This window comes from Scophthalmus maximus, chromosome 20, assembly GCF_022379125.1.
Source record: "Scophthalmus maximus strain ysfricsl-2021 chromosome 20, ASM2237912v1, whole genome shotgun sequence".
Classification (NCBI taxonomy): domain Eukaryota; kingdom Metazoa; phylum Chordata; class Actinopteri; order Pleuronectiformes; family Scophthalmidae; genus Scophthalmus; species Scophthalmus maximus.
Genome location: NC_061534.1, coordinates 6,786,613 through 6,809,215, shown reverse-complemented (window position 1 = coordinate 6,809,215; position 22,603 = coordinate 6,786,613). Strand labels below are relative to the sequence as shown.

The 22,603-nt window shown below is 44.3% G+C and overlaps 1 protein-coding gene across 8 annotated transcripts in view; it reads left to right on the top strand.

Annotated features, from left to right (window-relative positions):
* Positions 1–22,603, top strand: part of rimbp2a (RIMS binding protein 2a) — a 45,105-nt gene that overhangs the window by 4,087 nt on the left and 18,415 nt on the right. For 6 of the 8 annotated variants that reach the window (XM_047329563.1, XM_047329564.1, XM_047329566.1 and 3 more), the window contains exons 3-7: positions 15,433–15,522; positions 16,566–16,688; positions 19,321–19,425; positions 20,612–20,662; positions 22,342–22,537. In XM_047329563.1, the coding sequence (XP_047185519.1) occupies positions 15,433–15,522; positions 16,566–16,688; positions 19,321–19,425; positions 20,612–20,662; positions 22,342–22,537 (565 nt within the window). The other 2 variants (XM_047329568.1, XM_047329569.1) reach the window with 2 other exon arrangements.

Below are 22,603 nucleotides of genomic sequence, written 5' to 3'. Positions count from 1 at the left end.
TTGAAAGCGTCATAGTTTCCCTCACTGATCCTGAAATGCACTTCTACAATTTCTATTCACTTAAAGGTGCAGTAAGCGATTTTGGAGAAAGGTGGTTGTTGTTGTTGTTGATTTTTTGACTGCACCGGTCGGGGCTCGAACCCGCATCCCCGGGTATGGGAGACGGACTCGCTTACCACAAGACCAAAATCACTGAGTAGTAACGTCTGTCGCTAGCACGTCTCTTAAGGTGTCGGGGAGTGAGGTTTACAAACTGCACACACAGAGCCAGGGCTGCACCCACACAGAACCGGCAGCATTGGATTCAAATCGCTTACTGCCCCTTTAACTTTCCATCCCAACTACATGTATTTGATTATTTCAATTTCAATTGTTTGTAGTAATTTTACAATAAACGAAGACGACGAGGACCACTCCTAAGGGATTACAAGACCCGGAAAATTAGAGTAACAAAACCACTTTTTAAATAACCACTGATACGCAGACATTACGCACTCATCCAAATTGTCTTTTGATTAAGGCACTGCAGAGCAAGGGAAAGAAGGGAGAGTCTAGTCATTTCACTCAATCCGGCAGACATGCTGGAAGGTGCAGGCTGTGGTTGTACAGGGCAGCCCTCCAATAAACCATCCTTATTTGTTAGCCAGACTCCAAGATGTCCGTCTCCCATTGGCAGTGATACCTTTTTTCGCCGAACAGTGGCCCACTGATGTAGCTGATGGTTGTAACAGTGGAGCTGGCTGATTAATTCAACAGAGTGGATTTCCGCAGCTCACTGCACACGCGTACAGCGTAAGAGAGAGAGCAGGAAATTGAGCAGAGGAAGAGAGGGAGAGAGAGAGAGAGAGAGAGAGAAAATGATGCAGGAAGGGTGTTAAGGAGGAGGGTCTTTGGGGGTGGGGAGAGAGTGAGAGGGATGGGAGAGTAGGAAAGAGAGAGTGTGTGTGGAGGGGGCGGAGGAACGCGAGAGAGAGAGAGAGAGAGACGCAGGCCCCGGAGCTGCTACTGATGCTGCTGCAGCCGTTTGACAATTCCCCACCCAGAGAGAGAGCAAGGAAGAAGGGAGGAGATCAGAGCAAGGAGGAAGAAGGAGTAAGCAGCACCTCCGTCAAGATGCTCCTGTGTTAGCCATCACGCACGGTAAATGATGATCCCTTCATCACCACTCTGCCTCCTCTTTACCGCTGCTGTTTGTCTCTGCACCAGTGGCTCCAGTGTGTTAGTGTTTGATTTAGCTCTGTTGAGTCCTATATATAGTGCACAGCGTTAGCATCGCCAAGCAGCTGGGGAGAAGCTGCCTGTGCAGCTGCTGCAGGAGGAGACGGACGTCCACAGAGAGGTGGAGAGGAGAGGAAGATTGGTACATTTTGTCTCTTCCGGGACTCTATAAGGGAAATGCAACATCCACCTTCTGCATTTCTTGACTGAAGCAGAGCCACCTGTTTGGAGAGGTGTGTGTGTGTGTGTGTGTGTGTGTGTGTGTGTGTGTGTGTGTGTGTGTGTGTGTGTGTGTGTGTGTGTGTGTGTGTGTGTGTGTGTGTGTGTGTGTGTGTGTGTGTGTGTGTGTGTGTGTGTGTGTGTGTGTGTGTGTGTGTGTGTGTGTGTGTGTGTGTGTGTGGAGGGTGGGGTTACGGTGAAAGGATTTAATGGTGTGTCTGTGCCTGGAAAAGGTTAGTGTGTGCATGTGAGGATGTGTATGTGTCCCTGGATTTTAGGAGTGTCGTTGTAACGTTTTGTTGTAACGTGACATATGTAGTCACATGTTCACATGGTCATTTAGAGACATGGGGAGAGAGAGAGAAAAACGTCTGGTGCTTTGTCAAACAAAATGATTGTGTGTGTGTGTGTGTGTGTGTGTGTGTGTGTGTGTGTGTGATTTGACGCTATTGGCTTGGTAACCTGAGCTTTTCCTGGTTCCTCTCCTGCTGAGGGGTTGCCAGGTGTTGGTGATGAATATTAACCCACTCATGGTGGTGCAGTTAAAGGATTGCGGGGCCCAAATGCAGACTCATAGAAAGACAGGTAGGGGTGGAGAAACTGAAGTACAGGCAGGGTATCCAGACTATGGGAACCAAGAACCACAGGCAATAACTCTGGAACACTGTAACTAAACGGCGGCACAAGGAAACGCCAGAGAACCGAACAGATGAACTGACAAAGAATGAGGTGATACCTCAAATAAAGGAAGACCAGGGTAATTGTAACAGGTGGATCTGGTGAAGGAAATTGGGCCGAGCAGGGAAATCGAAAAGGCAACGTCGAACAACCAACAGACACAAAAGATACGTAATTTCAAAATAAAACAGGTAATGAAACACAGTTCAAGCAGGGTTGTCTCAAAGGACAGATTCCAAATGTCCTAACCAAGAGTCTATCAAGTCCGAAAGGCCTCCCACTGGGCATCAGGAGCAGGTGTTGGCCGGAAAACGCTGACTGGAAGCCGGGAGCAGGCTTTATGAGGGCAAGGACCATAGGCTGTATATTAAAAGGGATGTAGACTCCAGGTTCAATGGGTTCGCAGTTGGCAGAGACCCCAAAGTAGGAACAGACGTAACGTTCGGGCACGGCGGCCAACTCGGGGTCTGACGGGGTGTCGATCACGGCCCTGGTCAGATGACGCTGTGTTACAGTGTTTAGTTGGACGGCTGAGGATTTTTGGAGTTGGAGAATTGATGTGTCTGTGAACCCAATGCTTCCTTGCTGGGGCTCAGACCCCTCGATATACATCGGAATGATAGTCAGGCGAATTTCCCAGAGAGGGGACTGGTTCAAGTCTTCTGGGTCAGGATTTGACAGGAAGCTGGTCAATGCTGGAGCAAGAAAAGGCAGATGGCCAGCAGACCTGATGGCAACTGAAAGTCAGGCTGGGAATTAGCAGGCTGGTTGCTAGTCATCTGGGAGGCAGGCTGTTGACTTGGTTGTCTACGAGCTAGCTGGTATGGATGCAGGGTGGGCACAGCAGGCTTGATGGTAGATAGTTGATAATCTTGATTATTATCTATCAGACTGGAAGACTGGCTGGGAATGGCTTTATAGACCCATCCCACACATATTATTCTTGTATTCAAGTTCATAATTTCAATTTAGGATATTATTCGAGAAGGTTTACCTGCTCTAATGTTCTCTATAAATACTGTCCATTCCCGCAGCTCCTGTCTTTTTAAGGCCCCCCTACCGATTTAAGCCCACTCTGGCGTGATTGGACAAAGGCTTCCAGCGCATGTAGGAAGTGTTGGCCTCCATTCCCGCTGTACCTGGCTTTGTTGGGGGCTTGTCACACTAGCCACTAGGTGTGCCTTATGCATCGCCCGGACTACTGACGAGGCGTTTTAGGAGCTTCTGTGTTTTCTGGCCCGGAAAGGATCTAAATAATAATCAAAAAATTATGAGCATAAAAAACAGCAGCCAGCAAGGTTGATTAAAAGTCATAGGTTCTGCTTTTCAGCAAAAGATCTTAAATGACAGTAGAACATTTCTGCCCTATCACATTTTGCACATGGAGCATGTGTGACATTTGCAGAGACCCGTCTCTTTGATGGGTTGAATGGAAGTATCAGGTTAGTTGCTGAGACGAGAGAAACATCAAAGCTCTCGTTCTTCTGTCAGTCACTCAGTAATCACTTTAGTTTCTGTGTTGAATGTGGGGGAGTGACAGCACATGCCTAAAACAAGCGTGTGTGCGTGTGTGCGTGTGTGTGCGTGTGTGTGTGAGTTAGCCTACAAGGCTCATATGCCTGCACCACACTTATGTTTGAATATATGGCTGTGTATAGGTGCGAGAGCAATGGTGAAATATGGCAGAAGAGAGAGAGAGAATTTGTGCAGTTCTGCCTAGTCTCATTTTACAGGATTTTGCTTTGCATGAAGGATATCACTTTTCATTCCATTTACAATAGTAACATTAGTCCTTTCCTTTCTCTGTACCCCTTGAATGCAACACCAGGTTGTAAAATTTGGGGAAAATCTTTCCCCGGTTTCTTCCTCATCTCCATTAGACCGGTTGGCTGTGCCATCTGATGTTCAGTTGGACGCCAGAGGGCAAGAAGGAGAGGGAGTGGGTGAAGGAGATATGCGGGAGGGGGTGGGGGGGGGAGAAACTTGCCTTTTCATTTTCAAGGAGTCTGGCAGTCAAAAGACGGCCTCCTTGGCTAATCAGAATTTTCCTCAGGACATACAAGCACTGAAATACCTATAGTGACATGGCTTTGCAGGGGCGTGGCAGCACATATCAATAAACGGATGTACACACGTGTACTTTTTCATCCACACAGACACAAATTTCCAGGTTTACGCCAGCTTACATGCCTTCATTCAACCCCCTCCACCACATGTTCACTGTATTATTAACAGAGTGTTTCAATTCGTGCGTACACTTACTTTACTCTGCAGCTTTTTCCAACCCACGTCGCTTATAGGCCAATTAGGTATTTGTATTCTGTGTGTAGGTATTTTATATAGTTTTTTATTGCTGTGTGTGTGTGTGTGTGTGTGTGTGTGTGTGTGTGTGTGTGTGTGTGTGTGTGTGTGTGTGTGTGTGTGTGTGTGTGTGTGTGTGTGTGTGTGTGTGTGTGTGTGTGTGTGTGTGCGCACTGTTTTTCTTCAGTATATTGCCCCTTTATTCATCCTGTAGGTTTAAATGGGGATTCAATTAGAGTGCTTTTGTTTGCGGTGCTTGTATGCAGGCTTACACTTTTTCAACATCAGATATGTTTAATGTGATAGTTCATTGCTTCTTCTTTTTTTATCATCCTGACACTCCATACCTGAAAGAAAAAAAACAGTTTCTATAGCAACCCTGTCATCCCCTCCCCTCACCCCTGCCCCTGTTTTGTATGTTGGAGAACACATGCCTGGATATGAGTTAGCTCTGTATTGATTTCTAGCATATACACGGCATAAGTGTTAATGTCATCTAGCCAGCGTAGGGTAGCAGAGAGGGAAACAATAAAGGAACATTTCCTCCTCCACATTTCCTGGCAGCGTTTCAAGATACACAGAAGTTGTATTAAAGGAGAGACACAGAGCACTGCAGAGGGAAGAAGCAAACGGGAGAGGGTGGGGCAGAGAAGGAAAGTGAGAGGAGGAAGAGAGGGAATGTCAGTGGTAAATGGATGTCTGATTGAAGTCTAAATACATATACAGTCTAGTGAAGAATATTGTGAGCAGCACTTAATATATCTTGTCATGCAAGTGGTGTACTTTCTCCCCCCATCTCATGAAATAAATGGTGAGCTCGTGAGCATTGGTTCACTTTGGCTGCTTTGTATCCGATTCACTCAGTATCAGTTTGTTCGGCCTCTTGTTAATTAACCAGATAATCTTCTTAACGTATATAGAACAAATGTATTTTTAGGCTGTCAGGTTTTTACAACGTGGTTGTTCTTGTTCATCTGCCGTCCACATAATTATCTGTGAGTCTCAATTGAGGACGAGTGTAGCGAGTCCTCTGGATGATATCATTAAAGGAGCGTGACCCATGCCATACAATGTTGTTTATGGTTGTGGCACACAGACGGAAATATGTCGCAGACCGAAAGGCCCCTTGAAAAACCTCATATTCAGAAATACTTTCATCTTGACACTTGCCAGGCAAGGTGAGCCCCTTTAGCAAAGTAACATGCTGATAAAAGCCTGTTAAAGCCACGTCACTAATTAACTCCTATCGTCCCCGGTATTTTTTTCCGGTTGTCCTCCTTTTCCCCCCTCCCTTCCTTTTTAAGCTTCTTTTTCTCTCCTGATCACAATGTTTTCTCTGGCTCGTTCTGTCCGTTACCAGAAATAACTTCTCAATTAACTTCTCTCACCTAAATTGTACCTGTCTTTTGCCCGTGTTGCTGTTCTGTTCCGTTCTGTTCTCGCCTCTTCTCCCCTACAGTTTTGTGACTGGCAGGGCTTGAATGATTAAACCCAGGACAGAGGTCTTGGGTGGACTCAACACCAAGGGCAGGGCTGGATTGAGTGAGGAAGGGAGAGTGTAAGGAGGGAGAGAGTACACAATGTCAGGCCAGCCTGATCGGATACAGATGACATGACAGGACCTGTGCTCCTGTAACTGTCACCTATTGCTCTGCGCCACTGAGTCGGGCTCACCTGAGACCCAAAACCAGGTCATATGCATCTGCTGTGCAATGTCACAGAAGCCATTATAGGATCCTCCACATTCATACCCTTGACTGCTGAAAGAAATTCAAGCACGGACAGCAGATACAAATCGTCAGGATATTGTCCAGACATCTTTGAGCTTCACGAGACACGAGTCTGCGGGAGATTAAAGTGGTGCTTTGTATGCTCTGTTCAAAGGCTGGAGATGTAGTCATGGTAGCAGTCCTAATTCTTTTTTTTCTCCACTTTCAGCTGCAGTTGAAGCTCTGCTCACAAGACGAGCAATTTGGGTAATTTATTGCTAATTTAGTAAAGTAAGTACGTGACGTTTGAAAAGTGCTATATGAAAGCAAAGTGTTTCACAGTAAAAACCAAAAGCCTCAAATATCAAAATGGCAGGATAGTAACAAAACAGAAGAGCAACAGAAAAGAAATAAGAAAGGCAATACTGTTGAATTGATTTTCAACTGAATCATCTAACAGTGAGAGGTAAACTATTCAGGGAGCAAGAAATGTGCAATCTTCCTTCATGTTGAGCCAAGCTCTGGGAGCATGCAGTTGCAAAGTTCCTATGGGCACGACAGTAATGTACACTGTGTGGATCATGATTGATAAAAACTGGAAATATTGGAAGGAATTCTAAACAACTCCGCTCCTGGCAGCCAACAGAAAGGGGCCAACGTGTAATGCAAATGCAGAGGACAGTCGGCAGGATTTTCAGGCATGTGCTGACAGTTTGTCAGTTTGTCCTTACATGCCCCTTTTCTGTAATATGATATACAGTGGGTGCTATTCAAGATAAAATAGTATGTTTTATGGAGGGTCGTAAACCCTCACAGTAGTGAGGGAACCTCTGCTAAGGCTCCCTGAGTGTATTTCAAGCATACTGTACATTTTAGCAACTGTGCAATGGGGTCAGATGTAAATTATTCAGCACTCGTGTGGTATGTGGTGCTGCAGATTGGGGTCGTTTTTAGTGTGCGTGCACATGAAGATGCATGCGTGTGCATCATTGGCCGGGTGTTGTTTGTGCATGTGAGAGAGTTTTATGGATTTGCCTGCGCTCGAGCATTCATATGCAGGATTGTGCAGATGTGTTAGTGTGCATGTGCGTGCGTGCGTGTGCGTGTGCGCGTGCGTGCGTGCGCGTGTGTGTGTGTGCACTTGTGCATTCTGAGCATCAAGGTCCATCCAAGCATTATGTGAGCGCGAAGGTCTACCCAAGCACATGTAATCCCTAACCAGCTCTTGGGCTCCTCATTAGCATTACACTGATCTTCCTCAGAACTTATTTTCCGGCCCTCTGATATTCTCTGTGTGGCCCGGGGGAACAATAGGTCCTGTTCACATCAAATGTGTTATGTCATCGATGTGACTGGAAGCTTTGCAGCCCACGTCGTGAGATCCATGTTTCACTCTCTTGGCCTGCACCCACACTACACTACATACATACAGCACACTCACAATTCAGTATACACGCCCCCGTGCCCTGAAGTTCCCTGTGGGGCATGTGTATTCTGAAGGAAGGCCACTGTTTCCCCTGGAGGCTCCTCCACATACAGTTCAGCTGCAGCACCTCTACCCTTCACACACAGTGCACAGTCAAAGTTGATGTGCACTCGTGCTCTCTCTCTCTCTCTCTCTCTCTCTCTCTCTCTCTCTCTCTCTCTCTCTCTCTCTCTCTCTCTCTCTCGCTGGCCTTGTTCAGACCACTTTCAGTTTGGATCTAGATTCACTTGGGACTGCAGCTCACATCTGGCATCAAAGTGCACCTCAAATGTCAAACATTTATTTTTGTTAGCTCTAGGAAACAATACATTTTTTGGCGATTTTGGTTTGTCCCAGACTTAAGTTGACAAGCTTGCAAGAATCGTGAAATATTTGCACGTCATTCTTGCATCATGTTATGAGACTGCCGAAAGATTTACAGACTGAGGAAAAAATTCTGACAATCAGAAATTTTGATCAAAAATCCAACACTGTGACTGCTCACCGCCACGTCTACACACCGACCGGTCAGAATATGAATATCTTACCTCAAACACACTTTGCAAAATTTTCCTCTCATGTCCTCTCTTCACTTTTGGATGGATAATGTCTGAATCTTGTTTGTCGTTCATTGCACCATCTGACCAGCCTAGAAAACTGACATCACACAGTCTGACAGAGACAGCCACCAAGATCATCTCGCACAAAGATCGCTGTTACTGCACACAACTTAAGTCTTTGTGCAGCAATCTTTGGCAAAGCTCATTTTGTTTATCGCGCAATCTGTCCGTTAGTTTTTTTTTATGAATCACTGAATCACTTAATAGTTTAGTAGTCCAATATGACATCTTGTGTCATCCTGAAAAACTCCGTCGTACATCGTACAGTGGTAGTTTTTTTTCCAGTGCTACTAAAGCACACTGCAATACTGCTTGAGAGGAGGCGAGCTGTTGCTATTGCCCCTGAGCAGCAGTGGAGACGCAAAAGCAAACACAGCGTGAACCGTACTGTATGTGGACGGCGCATAAACGAGCACAAACAGTACAGAAACGATGCAGAGCTCCGATGAGTAACAGGGGAAGCGACAGAAGAGGTCGAAGAGTGAGGTGAATGAGGATGTGTGTTATGTGGGGGGGAGAAGTTAATCTCTCCTGACTGTAGCGCCGGCCTCTCCCTGCCTCTCCTCCGTCTTCTCCCTCCATAAAAGTCTGGAGTGTCTCCTGCACTGTGAGAACGACGCACGGCAGTAAAAAAACCAGGGCGTTTTAAACAAAACATTAGGCCACTACATGTCCTGTAAGGCTTTTTATTTATGCAAGTATCAAAGTGTTGGAACACACAGTTTTCGATAAAATCTCGAGAACGTGCTCAGAAGCGCAGAAAGCGACTCCTTCCTGAAAGAAGATCCTGGATGTGCCAAAAATCTTCTCTACCACAATGACCTGATGCTGAGTCTTTTGTGCTTGAGACATTGTTAATATTAAATCCCTGCGCAGGCCGTGTTTCCTTTCAGGCGCCAGTTGATCCATATTATTGAATCTGCAGAATTGAGTCATGTATTTCACATTCAGACATTTTTTCAAACCTTTTATTTACATATCCACTACCAACAGGGCCTTCCCTCCAATTATAAGGCCATCATACACAATGAGAATGTGTGTGTGTGTGTGTGTAAATGTATCATGTGAGATAAAGATTCTTGCCACATGAATAATTTTAAATCTTTAGTATTCAGTCGAGAGGTCTGCAACACTATGGATATGCAAGCGCTTACAGCTATTGTACGCCTGGAGAATGCCAGTTATGCAAGTCATTGAATCTTGCATGCACACACACACACACACACACACACACAGACACAGACACAGACACAGACACACACACACACGCGCGCCCCACTATATTTGCATGAGCCACTGCCATCTGCGTCCACAGTTTACACTTGTGGCCTCATAGGTCTTATTGCTGTGACAAATGAGTGTGTGCTCACACGCATGTACATACTGTACATATAAACATAACTGTACACACACTACCATCAAAAATAGATAAGTCACTAATTCGTGTTTAATGAATGAGGTATTTGTTGTGGCACATGAGTGGCACAGGATTATCTTAACAGCATGTTGATGAATAATCTATTGATGACATTATGGTAACATTTACCGTGAACTACTTTTCCCCCGACGAGCACAAAGAAAAAAGAGGAGTAATGCCAAAGGTCTCAGTTGAAACCCGAAGGGTAGACTTTCCTAAAACATAAAAAGGTGCACATGAACAATACCTGACTTAAAGGTTAAAGTAAGTCACTGAACTGCGCGGCTATTTATAAAACTGTTGTCCGGGTGTCATGCCTGTGTTGTAAACCAGAGCTAATGCACAGTATTAACGGCATTATAAAACAACTGATCTCAAAAAAACAAAACGCTCTTGAGGCTCCCTGCAGTCTGCCAAGTGTGCTGATGTTTGGCTGACGATCAAGTGGGATCGAAGTGACACGTTCGAGGCAAACACCTACTAAGCCCTTCAGAGGACAAACTCTGTGTAATATATATATATCATCTTTTATGCTGCAGTGAAGACCTTTCTAATGCTACACAATAAATCTCCATAATGCCCCCTCCCGTCCATTCTCATAACCAATTCCTTGAGTAGCACTGTGCAACCACCTTAAAGTATAATATCAACCTTGAAAATATGGATGCGCTGCGGTATACTGTAAATTGGTTTGTAAGCTAAAGTAAATGTTCATACTGGAGATTTGTATGTTTTTGTCCATTAATAATGTGTTAAATACTTTTAAACACTGTCAACCATTTTCGACCAGTACATCTCTTTTCAAGACTGATTCACTCCTCTCTATTCAGTCACTGACTTCTTTTTTTTTTTTTTATTTTTCTATGTCAGTATGGCTTTGGTCTTGAAATGTGCTTTAGGCGGGTGATCCATCACTGTGAAAATGTACTTGTGCAGTGTGATACTACAGCCCCCTGGTTCTACACCTGCAATCCCTCTGAAAATGTTCATGGCGTCAGCTAATATGATTTTTGTGAAAAGCAACACTTCCCTACCCCAAACTGCATGAACACGTCTAAGTGGAAGCAAACACAAACGTACAGTAAACCTAGATCAGCAGGAATCTGCGACACTGTGTCGTGTGTAAAGTGTTGAATTTTCATTTCCAGTAAACATTAGAAGAACACATTTTTTTCATTAGCAAAATGCTACGCTTCATGGGTTCAACCTCATACACATATACAGTAAAGTACATATGGAAGAGAAAACAACCTTCTTAAAAGACAAAACTAATTTCTCACACATTTGATCCCAAGACTTAGGCCTCTTGCTTATGCACTTGCTTTAGCATGTTATTTTGCATAAATGTCCTCTTATGTTTGCATGACACAAACAAAAATGGGGATTTACTCTTAAAAAACATTGCTCCATGTCACTACTAGTTTTATTTGTTTATTTATTTATAGCGTAATCAAAAGGGAACCATTGGTTTCAGATCCAAAAATCTTTCTAAAATCTTATGTTGTGCTTTAAAAATGCTTGGCGTTATTGTAAAGTATAATATTAAAAAAAAAATACAACTTTTCTTTTAATGACTGGACAGACCAGCGTGGGAGGGGGACTGTGGAGAGGACATGCAGCAAAGGGCCACAAGGTGGAATCAAGCCTGCGTCTCCTGCCAGAGGACTCAGTCCTATGCAGTTTTTTATCGCACAGTGATTGAGTCAAGGTTTTTAAATAGTCAGTTCACCTCAATTAAAAAAAGTTGTCAGATTTCATAATCTTTTTTTTTTTTTACAAGCATGTAACCATTGCTGTAAAAAAAAATGGTTGTGAGTTGGAAATCAAGAAGATTTTTTCATCTATGATTTATCCTTTTACATTACTGTCTGTCTGTAAATATGCCTCATATGTTAATGAGATTCAACATGACAAAGCACCATGCTTTTTTTTTCTTCTTTTTCGTGAACTGTTGAAGACAGAGTCAACAGTCAGTCCTGATCGGCGCTCCGTCGAGGAGCTGTCCACGGTCCTGACTTCTACAGACATTAGGTGGTGCTGAACAGACAGCTGACGTCTCGGCTGCTATTAGTGGTGGGCCGTCGGTCACGACTCTCTGACTCATTTATCCATTCTCTAACCACATGAGTGCAGAGCAGTCTTTGACACAGTCTCTAGGTACACTTGTGTGCACGCAGACGCCCATTAGCTGCAGTCGTCCTATTAAAACCGCTAAGCGCAAAGTTTAGGGGAAAGTAGTGGAGGGAGAAATGTGTTGATGATGTAACATGTGAGTTGAAATAATCAAATACATTTGTGTGAAGTCTTTTGTTTGAGGATCAGTTTAAATAGCAAAACTAAACTGCACCTTATATATGATATACAAAGGAGAAGGGGGGGGGGAGAATGTGGTCTTGCTAAATAAATTTTCTGGTAAAATCTCTTCTCACAAACATTATATATGAACTCCAGTGTAACTATATCTCTATATTCAATATAAAGTTGTATCTTTGTTTGTTTTGATTAATGGCAACATGGGACATCTGTGTTTGTCTTGTGTTCACACTTGAAGACATATGTTCTTCTTCCCACAGTTACAGTAAGTGGGACAAAATGTTTCCCACCGTGACATCTGATTAATGACAACCCTCCTCCCACAACGATCCCAGTCAGCAGTAGCCATGGTAAAAAAAATCTCTGGGCCCGTTCCCTGGGTGTTCATTCCCTCATCTGTTCCCCGTTATAACTGCAGCAGCTAGCAGCTGCTTTAATGCTCAGATATCGTATTGCCTAGTTTTGAAGGATTACCCGTGTGATCCACAACCTTTATTTCTAAATTAAACAAATCCCAGCTTCCGTCTGTATAATTTTCTCTTGGCTTAAAGACCAGCGGTATTTTGAATGTGTCAATTAATTGAAGGCTGATTTATTCATAAGCATAAATACTTCCCTAAATAGATTCAAAGCCTACATCTCTGTAAAATCCAATACCTTCCAAAGTTAAAGCCTTTACAGTTGTGAGTGCAGAAGTCAATTATGTTTGATTTAACAAAGTTGTGTTTACTCGCTATGATGGCGCAAGGGCATTTTTTAAAAAGATTCTTTTCCTTCATATTTAATCAGGTTTTTGTATTCACGTCAATAGATTCATCTGAGAAGATCAAATTGCATGTTTTTCAATTCCTTTGAGATAGTTTCCATTCAACTCCTCGTCATCCGGTATTGGGAAACTCAAAAATGAATTAACATTTTTGTATACATCACATCTTTTTGAACCAAATCGACAGAATGCCGCAGCTTTTTTGCAGACTTGCAGATGCAGAGGCGCATGATATTACTATGACCAGAAGCACTGTCGAAATCTAATAATCCAATGTCATAATTGTGTTATTTACGGTACAACTGGGCTCAGTCCAGCGAATGTATGATGTCTCATAGTTTGATGTCAGATCAAACAGATAATGTGGTGTGAGGATGATTTTGACATGCCCTGATAACTGTGTTTGTTTTGGTCGCCCCCCCAAAAAACAGTTTTAGTAAAGTTACCAATCTTCTGAAGTACATAATAAACTGGAGAAACTGGAGTCACTCCTTGTAGATGCAGATAGATTCTGGGACTTTCTCAGCGAGTTGCTGGCCACAGCGAGAAGAGCAGGTTTAGGGCCAGCAGCTGAATTAGTGGGTTTGCGGAGAGTGTGTTCCGGGAGACAGATGGATGGACGGAGACAGGAGACGAGACAGAGGAGGGAAGAAGAAAGAAGTTGTCTGCTTTCTGTTTGCCTGTGCACACACCGAAGGTTTAAATTGGCACCCAAAAATGTGTGCGTCCCCCTTGGCTTTGCAGTGTAGCATTATGTTTTACAAGATGTTACGGAGTGTTAAGCCGAGCTGTGAACGCGTGACTCACTGCAAGTGGGAGGAGGCGGAAAAAAACAGACATCATTCCCGAGGCCCATAAAAAAAAAAAAGCCCCGGAAAGGTCACCCTTTTTCCTTGTGTGCGTTTCTTTTGTTATCACACTCCGCAAACCCCGGACGACCCCTTCACCTTTTCGTCTCTCCCACCCTGAAATTGCACCGCAACCCTTGCCTCTTTATTCCAGTGCAGCCTCTGCATCACCTCCAGCGCCGCCCCCCGCCCCCCGCTTCCTCATGGTGGCATGCAGCTGCAAGGCCGTGTCCCGGGGTGTCGGTGCGGCGAGCGGGTGCAGCTGACGCCCCACGACGTGCCGCCTCGTCCTCGTAATTAACTGTCAAAGGCGCGGAGAGCGACTGCTCCGTCGCGTGCAGCGGTGTGACGTGGCGACGGCGTTACACAATAAGAGCAGCCGGTGAACTCACTCCCCGGCCTTTGTGTCTTCCTGTCCTTGTCTGTTCCCTCGCTGTGTCTCGGTTTGATCGCGTGTCCCCCCCCGCGACAGTCCGAGCTGTCTGTCCGCCTGCGCATGAAGACATGGTTAAACCTCACCGGGCCCTTCACCTTCAGTTTCTCTCCCTCCTGCCCTTAGCTCGAGGTTTTTACCTCAGTTCGTGCTGATAAATCTTGATCATAAAGTCCCGAGCTGCACCATATTTCCTTGTGCTGAAACTGTCACACAAAGCTTCAATCATGCTCAGGAGTGATTACTGTGTGGATGTACGGTTTATCACTCCTAACAGGGTGCAGCTTAGCCGGGGAGCATCAAAAATAACACCGAATTCTGTAAATTCACCTATTTTCACTTTCTTCTCTAACGTATACCCATATTTAAGAAGATGATTGAATTGAATTATGTTGTGGAGACCTATCTCTCTATCTACCTATTTAAATTGTGTGGCGATGTCTTCCACATCGATAAGACATGTTGAACCGAAGTCCAGCCACCATCTTATCCTCCTAGACATATCAAGAAAATAAAAGCTATAATCCACTCTCTTAACCCCTCAGACTTCGCTTTCTTTAACGACAAAGCTGAATAGAGAAAAAGGCTTTTTATAAATGACTGATCCACATATTATAGTCGGGAAGCTGAAAATGACAATCAACAGTACGAGTTCAGTGCGCCTGCATGAAGTAGGTATTATGAGCCAGGATATGACCAGGCGGAGTGAGATCACTCCTGAATGCTCGGAGCCGTGATAGGAGGAGAACATTGCCCTAGTTTGAGTCTGGCGTAATTATGTAATGCTTGAGTACCTGCAGCACCGGCGGCATGACAACTTCTGAATGGGAATCTGGGCAGTGGAGAGTGCAGGCAGGAGCTGCACAGGAGCTTTTTAAATCCTGTTACATCGTGTGGAACTTAACCTCATCTTGAGCTTGCTGAATTTCTTTTCTAACATTATGTTCTAATGTTCTCATTTAGCATTGGACTTGCACTCTCTTCTTCCATACTTATCTCCTCAATTAGTTTCTTTTTGTTTCTGTTTCTCCCTCAAACCTTATTTTCCATTTCCCCTTTTCCAATCATGCCTCCATCCCTCTCTCTCTCTCTCTCTCTCTCTCTCTCTCTCTCTCTCTCTCTCTCTCCTCGTCGCTCTCTTCCTGTGTTCCCCTCTTTTTCCACTGTGCCCCTTCAAATGGAGGGTGTGGGCTTTGTCCTTCAGACCACATCGCAGAGAAAAGCTAAAGCCGCTCGTACGAATGCATACAGACGGAGCGGGGAGGATCAGCACCAACCTGAGACTTTCATCTGTCGCTTATGTAATAGTTTTAAGATGGAGTTACTCGGTGTGGCCTCGCATACATGATGCAGTCAGGTGTGAAAGGGTTTGCAGTGAGGAAGTTGATGATGTATCATAATGTCACAAACCGCTAAACTTGAGTTTCTCTCCCCTCTTTCTTCAGAAAGCAAAGCTCCATGCGGCCCTGCAGGAGAAAAATCGCTTGAACCTCGAGCTGATTAACCACCACCTGAGGGCATCTAAATATGACCAGGTACGGTATTTCACACATGCTCAACGCGCGTATTAGCGTGTATTACAAGGACACACACAGTGGTCGACCGGTCGATTATCACTGGTAGAATCTTTTACTTTTGCAGTCGTGTTATTATCATCATCATCCTCATCATATATATTATCATAGGTTAAATCTCTTACATGTTCTCTGGTATGATGTTGCAGGGGTGTCAACTACAGTTCAAACCTGTCAGTGTAAATTTATCACGTAAAGGATCTTTCAATATGTACAAAAACATCCATAAATAAATTGTATTGCTATTATTCGTACAGTCTGCTTGAAAATAATAACAGTGATATAACTCAGATTGTACCGGAGCTTTCGACTTCAGCTCCAATCATAAATTCGTCTTTGCGGACGAACTCATTTCCTTTGCAGCCGTCTAGCTTCGTGCACTTTGAGCTTATCTATTGTGCGCTCGTCTGTTTTGTTAATTAATGAGATGATGGCTGAGGGATGGTTCTGCTCAATCCTGTGAGGCCACCTTCAGAGGGACCGGCGCAGCTCACGGCCTGTGACTGATGAAGAAACGAGACGCAGAATGCTCAAGTCAGCAGCTCTGTCTCATCCAGGCTAAATGGAAATGTGCTGATGAATTTCTCCTCAGAGTGTGAACTCCCAATCAACCCCCCAGCCAAAGGAAAGAAAGCATCCTCTGTTCATAAAAGTCAAAGAAAAATCCTCTTCCTCTTTTGGGACAAAACAACAGAAGAACGGGCACATTTTCAAACTCTTTAAAGGTTAAGTGCACGATATTCATTGTCACTGGATGTGGCACTTTCCCAAACAAACCCTTCGTCACGCATCCCAGCTCTGGCCCCCCTTTGTGTTCTCACCAAGGTTTGGCCTATGAGGTCTATGGTTGTTGCGAAGCCCAGTGAGAAGTGGCCCCCGAACTCACAACTAGAAGCAGCTCTTGTATACCCACGTTGTTAACAATCCTCTCGCTCTTCTTGCCCCCCCCCCCACCCCCCCGCTCCCTCTCTTGCACCGCGACTCTTCCTCTTCTGTCCATGTAGGTGCGATCCGACTATGACCAGCTGAGACAGACCTTTGCTGTAGTGAGCCAGGAGAGAGACGTGGCCCAGCAGCAGAGGAGCCATCTCCAGGGCAAAGTGGAGAACCTGGAAGAGGTTCTAAAGGTGACACATCTTTTCCGTTTATGTATTTTCCATCCCTCGTACCCCTAAAAAAAGAAATTTTACCCAGTGGGCATTCAGCCCACCTTACCAGTGGGCTGAATGCTCTGTGCATTCACAATTAAATTCTTGCATAATTCTCATCATCTTAAGTTTGATGAAGTGTTGATTTTGTGGAACAGTCATACTAATAATATCCTCTGTTACTTTTGCCAACCCCTGAGCCTGATTTCTCCCTAAATGACAACTTGGAGTCTTTCTCCCGAGTCCTCTGTACCGGCGTGTTGCGGTAGTTGTGAGTTGTGAGACTGTACGACTGCGGAGTAATAGAGACTTTGCCCAGCACCAGATAACTTAATAATGTCAGAAAAGCAATTTGGAGTGCTGAGAGAGAACTCAGAAATCCCGTCAGTAAGTGCCTCTATGCCAAGTTTTACCACATAATAGACCCGAAGAAAGAAACACTCTGACTTCTTGAATAAACGATCGGAATTTGCCATTTTTCATATATTCCCCGAAGAACGATTTTCCCTCCTCTACCCACAATTTCCTCGGAGCGGAAATTAAAACAATGTACGGTTAGATCATGAACATGTACGTGAATCTAAATTCAATTCAGTAATCTACGTCTCAACTAATTCCCCAAACAATATTTCTCTAAAATAAACCCGTCACCCATAAGCCCATAGAATATTCCAACTCCCATGGTTTTGTTTTCTAAGAAAACTTTAGAAGGCAAGTGATGCAGCACATGAGATGAAGTGTCATCTGTTTCATGGAGAGGCTCTCTCTTTTTTTATTATTTTTTTCATCGTGTTCTGGTTTGCCAATAGTAATCAGACACAGTCTCACCGCACTGTGAGGGGCACTCTCATTACAAGTCCTCGCCTCCCTACGTCTCCTATTGATCGTCTGTTTGTCAGGATATTTGAGAGAGAAATGTCCCCATCTGAGAACAACTGACCCGCTCCTTAATACAGCAACGGAGGGTTTGTCTCGTCCTCATTGCGTATTGATTATGGAGACAAAGAGACTGTTTAGAGAAAATTGCAAAGGACAATGTGGGAAGAGAAAGCAGAGATGGGAAGAAAGGAAAATGACACAATGTGAAAAACCCCCAGAAAAAGACACTTGATTTATTTACTATGGGCTCTTCATTCAAAACTAATGAGATGCAGCGCTTGTCAGCCGTGGTTTTAAAGTTATATCCTCTGGTAACAAAAGGCTTACTGCCACGTCCCTCTACGGGAATGAAGAAGATCTCTTTCCATCATAGCAGTAAGTTCAAGGCGAAAGACGAACATACAGATCATAGCCAGAGAGGCCATTTTCAGACGAGGTCTTATTCTCATAACTGTTGCCATTTTGACTGTGGCTCATGCTAACTCTACACTGGCCGCCTCTGTTTTGGGGTTTTTGGAAACATATATCAAGGCAAGCGGCGCAAGCCCCCTGAAGCTGTGCAAACAATATGGAATTTTCTGCATGTTCTTGATTTTCTTCTGGGTGGAGGCTCTTGCCGTTGCTTGGGTGTGAAGAGCCGACCGCTCTTTCAGTTGATTTCAGGTCCAGTGTATCAGCCGGGATCACTCTCATTCGTAATCACAATCCGGATTTTTCTGTAGCAGTTATCTTTTCCCCGCTGGATGGTCCATCGCGGCCTCAGCTCGCACTCGGCGTGCGCTGACCACTTGGCATCCCAGCGGCTCTAGTGGAGCCGTTCAGGTCTGCTTCTCGCTTTCTTTTTGCCGCGCCGCCGCCGGGTGTTTCCTGAAAATGTCAGGGACTTCATCGGGCGCTGCCGGAATTTTCAAGGGGTTAAAGAAAAGAAAAGAAAAAAATAAAGAGGGCGACTTTTCACTAAAGCTCCAGTGACAGCCCCTCAGCCAGTCCAGTCCTCCGCAGCTTAGAGCTCCTCTCCGATTATGCAAAGCAGCGGCTGCCTGCTCAGGACACCTCGGAGCCACTCTGGGAGGTAAAGAGGCTTTTCTTTCCTTTTTTTTTTCTTTTTCTTTTTCGTAGGGACAGGGAATACAGAGAGAAAAATGATGAATGTCAGAGCTTTCTAAGCCGTCCTTTCTTCTTAAGCCTGCAGAAGCATCGTGTGCCTTAACTCTGTTTCTGCGAGATGTGGCAGCTGGCCGTGACTCCGTGGATAGATACTGTACAGTCATGACTCACTCTGTCTGAGTCAATTTGGACTATACAGTCGGTTAGACGTGACAGCCACACATTGTCTCAAAATCTCTTTACTTACTTTAACATGGAGGTCCAAAACTTGTGATTGCTGTTTGGAGAGGCAGCGGACAACTTTTGTGTCCAGCTGGTATTATTGTTCGGTCACTTTCGTAGAGACGCTGCAGTTGCAAGATGCCGTTGATGGCGATTCGTTTTTTCCTCAGATTCCGTCAAAGGCTCCTTGCCAGAGGGGTAGCTGCCCCCCTGCAGAACATTCTCCCCTTTCAGAGCCTGTCATAGCAACTGCAATATCCCGAGAATTGTTGAGACTCTCAAGGTCTTGCTCCATTGTGTTACGTCACACCCTCATTTGAGATAGATTGTGGTTGGGTAATTCTTTTTTTATTAAAAAAAAATCATCATCTTTAAATAACATCCTCTGTCCGTCCGTCCCCAGCATATGCACGAGGCTGTCGAGCGGAAGCAGCGGCTGCAGATAGAGCATGAGCGAGCCTTGGTGGCCCTTCACACCAAGCAGAAGCAGATCCATCAACTGCAAAAGGTACGGCCACATGAGTAAAGGCTAAATTAGAGGAGTCGTTTTGGAAAGCTTAATTAAAAAGAAGAAATGTGTTTAGCATACTTTTTCCCCCGGGTCATTGCTTCTCTGATAGGAACAGTGACTTCATGCCGTAGCTCCTTCCTCAGTTATTGATGTGTCAGTTGGCAGTTTGTGCTGAATCGCCGTCACCGAATCACTGGTACTGTGTCAGGAAATATGAAGACATCAGAAACCTGTCCAAAAAACCCGGCAGTTTTGCAGTTTCTTTGCTAAAAATGTCGCCTTTCTAGTCGTTGATAAATTTATACAACGCCTCTTTCATTACTTTTTTTTTTTCTAGGTATGTTGTATTCTCTGTGGTACCTTTTTAAAGACCGGGGATATATTTGTGTTCTTACTATTGCTTAGAAAGTGGTCAAGTGAAACTGCAAATATCACAAGGGACACGTGGACTTCAAGTGCTTTGGATACTTTTTGATGCTGTTCAAATAGTGACGATGTTAGATCATCTGCCTTTATACCCAGTCAGGCCCAGATAGGATGCTGAAATTACTGAGCACTTGTATTGCCTCTTTTGAGATGAGTAGTTTGTACATTTCTACTACATCATGCTGTATCTTTGTCCTTTCTTATTCACTGTTAATCGTTTGAATGATAAACAAAATAAATAAAATATAGGAACATATAAGCTTTCTGAAATGTCGGTACAGAATCCTCTTATTCTCATGACTAATATGTAAATATCCTACACTGGATTAGACCAATCGGGCTTCAAAAAGATCTTAATTGTGACTCGTTCCTCAGAAATGTGTGAGGTTTGTAATTTCTGCCTGTACAGGCTTATTGTCCTCTCTTTGCAAAATAAAATGAAATAAATAAAAATGCATGATGTGAAAGTGCTCAACCAGAGCCCAGGTGAGGTATTTAGTGTTGAACACTGCTTTTATTTCTTTCACTGGACCCTGCTTAGACACCAGCATAACCCCAAACTAAACCTTCCAGTGTTCATCAGAGCTCTGCCGTCAGGAGCGGGGGCGTTCCTAAAGTACCGATGCTCCGATCGACCAGTGAGCCTCTTGCCGGAGCACTGGGTTGACAGTATGTCAGCTGTGCGCTGCCCACTCCGCCGCATGGACTGTGATCACTGTGTCAGCTGTCACTGTGTCTTTCTGTGTGCTCTCTGCAGGCTCAAGTGCAAGCTGACCAAGAGCATGAGGAAGCAGTACACCTGTTAGAGGTACAGTAACGGTAACGTGCAGCGATCAGTGTCACCTTGGATGAATAACGTTCACGGCTTCTGAACGGATGAAAGAAAACGACACATTTAAATTCAGCATGTTGGCACGCGAACGGTAGCGAGTTGGTGCTCGACACAGTGGCTGCGGTTGAGGTTTGCTAATTGTGCTAGAGGAAAAGTCAGGAGGTTTCATCCTCTGGGGACCATGGATACGTCATTTGACTAATAAGAATAATAACAGTACGAGTTGTCCTGGTGCAACAAAACTAAGAAGTATGCTGATGTTTGGTGCAATATCGCTACAAACTTTTATCACAACATTTTCCGACCCACACGTCCCATTAATCCTGCGTTCGGGCTGTTACCTCGAATGCATTTGTACATTTTTTTCCGAGGATCAAATCACTGACCTGCTGCGTTTAATCACAGACTTTAAGATGCTTGTCACCGGCTCATCTACTTGAACTTATTTTCTCATTTCACTCCCAAATCCCTTTGTCACGACAACAGGGTGCAGTTTTTGAGTGTAGTTCAAAGTGGGGTCATGTTATTATCCACTTAAGCTCTTGAATATGATTTTACCGAGCAAGCAGTCAGAGGTTGGATCAGACGAGGGTTTTGGTGGAGGAATGGAAACGCCACTGTCAGTGATGAGTTAGTTCTCTTGAAACAAAACAATTCATTTCATGGATAGTTTCTCACAGGCCTGTCACACCTTACAAACTTACTTAAACACACACACACACACACACACACACACACACACACAGACACAGACAGACAGACAGACAGACAGACAGACAGACAGTAAGGGTCTAACAAACAAACCTCTGTATTCAGTTTTCTGTGAAACCACTGTCCTCCGTCCCTTTTTTGTTTATTTTCTGTTGTACTCTGATTTGATTTGGTTTCTGTAGATGTATCTTTACTGAAAAAATACATTGTTGTTTTGCACGACTCTTCCCTCTTTTGCATTGGTTACATTTTTCGGTGTTTGCATTTTCGAGTGTCTTTTTCTTTTAATTTTTCTTCTTTCTTTGCTTTTTTTCCCCGTTCCCCTCCTTTTTTTTTTATCTGAACAGAACAATAAGGACAGAATGTTTGAGGTATTTATTTTATTCCCTGGTTAGTTTTGTCTCCCTTCTGTTTCTTGTGTGAAGTTTCAGCAAAGCTTAAGTGGTTTGTTTTGTGCAAATTGAGAATCCCTACATACACTGAACAAGACTTTTCTATCCATACGGTACCCGCTGTATACCCATACAATGTCCCCACCTTCCTTTGATACATCAGTGATGTGATGTCTATGCTGTCAGTTTAACAATACGTTTAATAATCCTCTTGACAGAGCATTGCTTAGTTATCGACGTTTATCTGTGTTATGTATCAGCAGCTGCAGCAGATGACTCTACACTTTACACTTGCAAATGCTGCGGTGGTTTCAATATAATGTGCTGCCTAAAGCTTAAAGATGTCTCTTTGGGGATCCCTCTCTAATTGGTTCTGTTTGACCAGCATTAACAGATAAAATGTGGGGCTATCCGTCAGAGGACTCGTATCTGTAGAATTACATGTGATGAAGTACACTTTTCTTGTACTACACTCTCTCTCCCTCTCTATCCCCCCACTCCCTCCTGTCGGCCATTACCACCCCCCGTTGCTCTGGTCATCGTCCGTCACAGGTCAATGTTCGTGACCTGGAGCAGAAATGCAGGTCGCAGAGTGAACACTTCCACCAGCTGTCCAAAGACCTGCTGAATTTCGGTTTGCAATCAGATACTGGGGACATCCTTAAAATTAATCCGTCCCGGATCCCCCTTTCACCGGACAAGAAACTCCCACGAGTCGTCGTTGGATTTGAAGCCCAACCAGAGAAAGGTGGGTCAGTAGTTCCACCTCACAGACAAATTAGGGGCAATAAAAAATCTGTTTATATATTCTTTT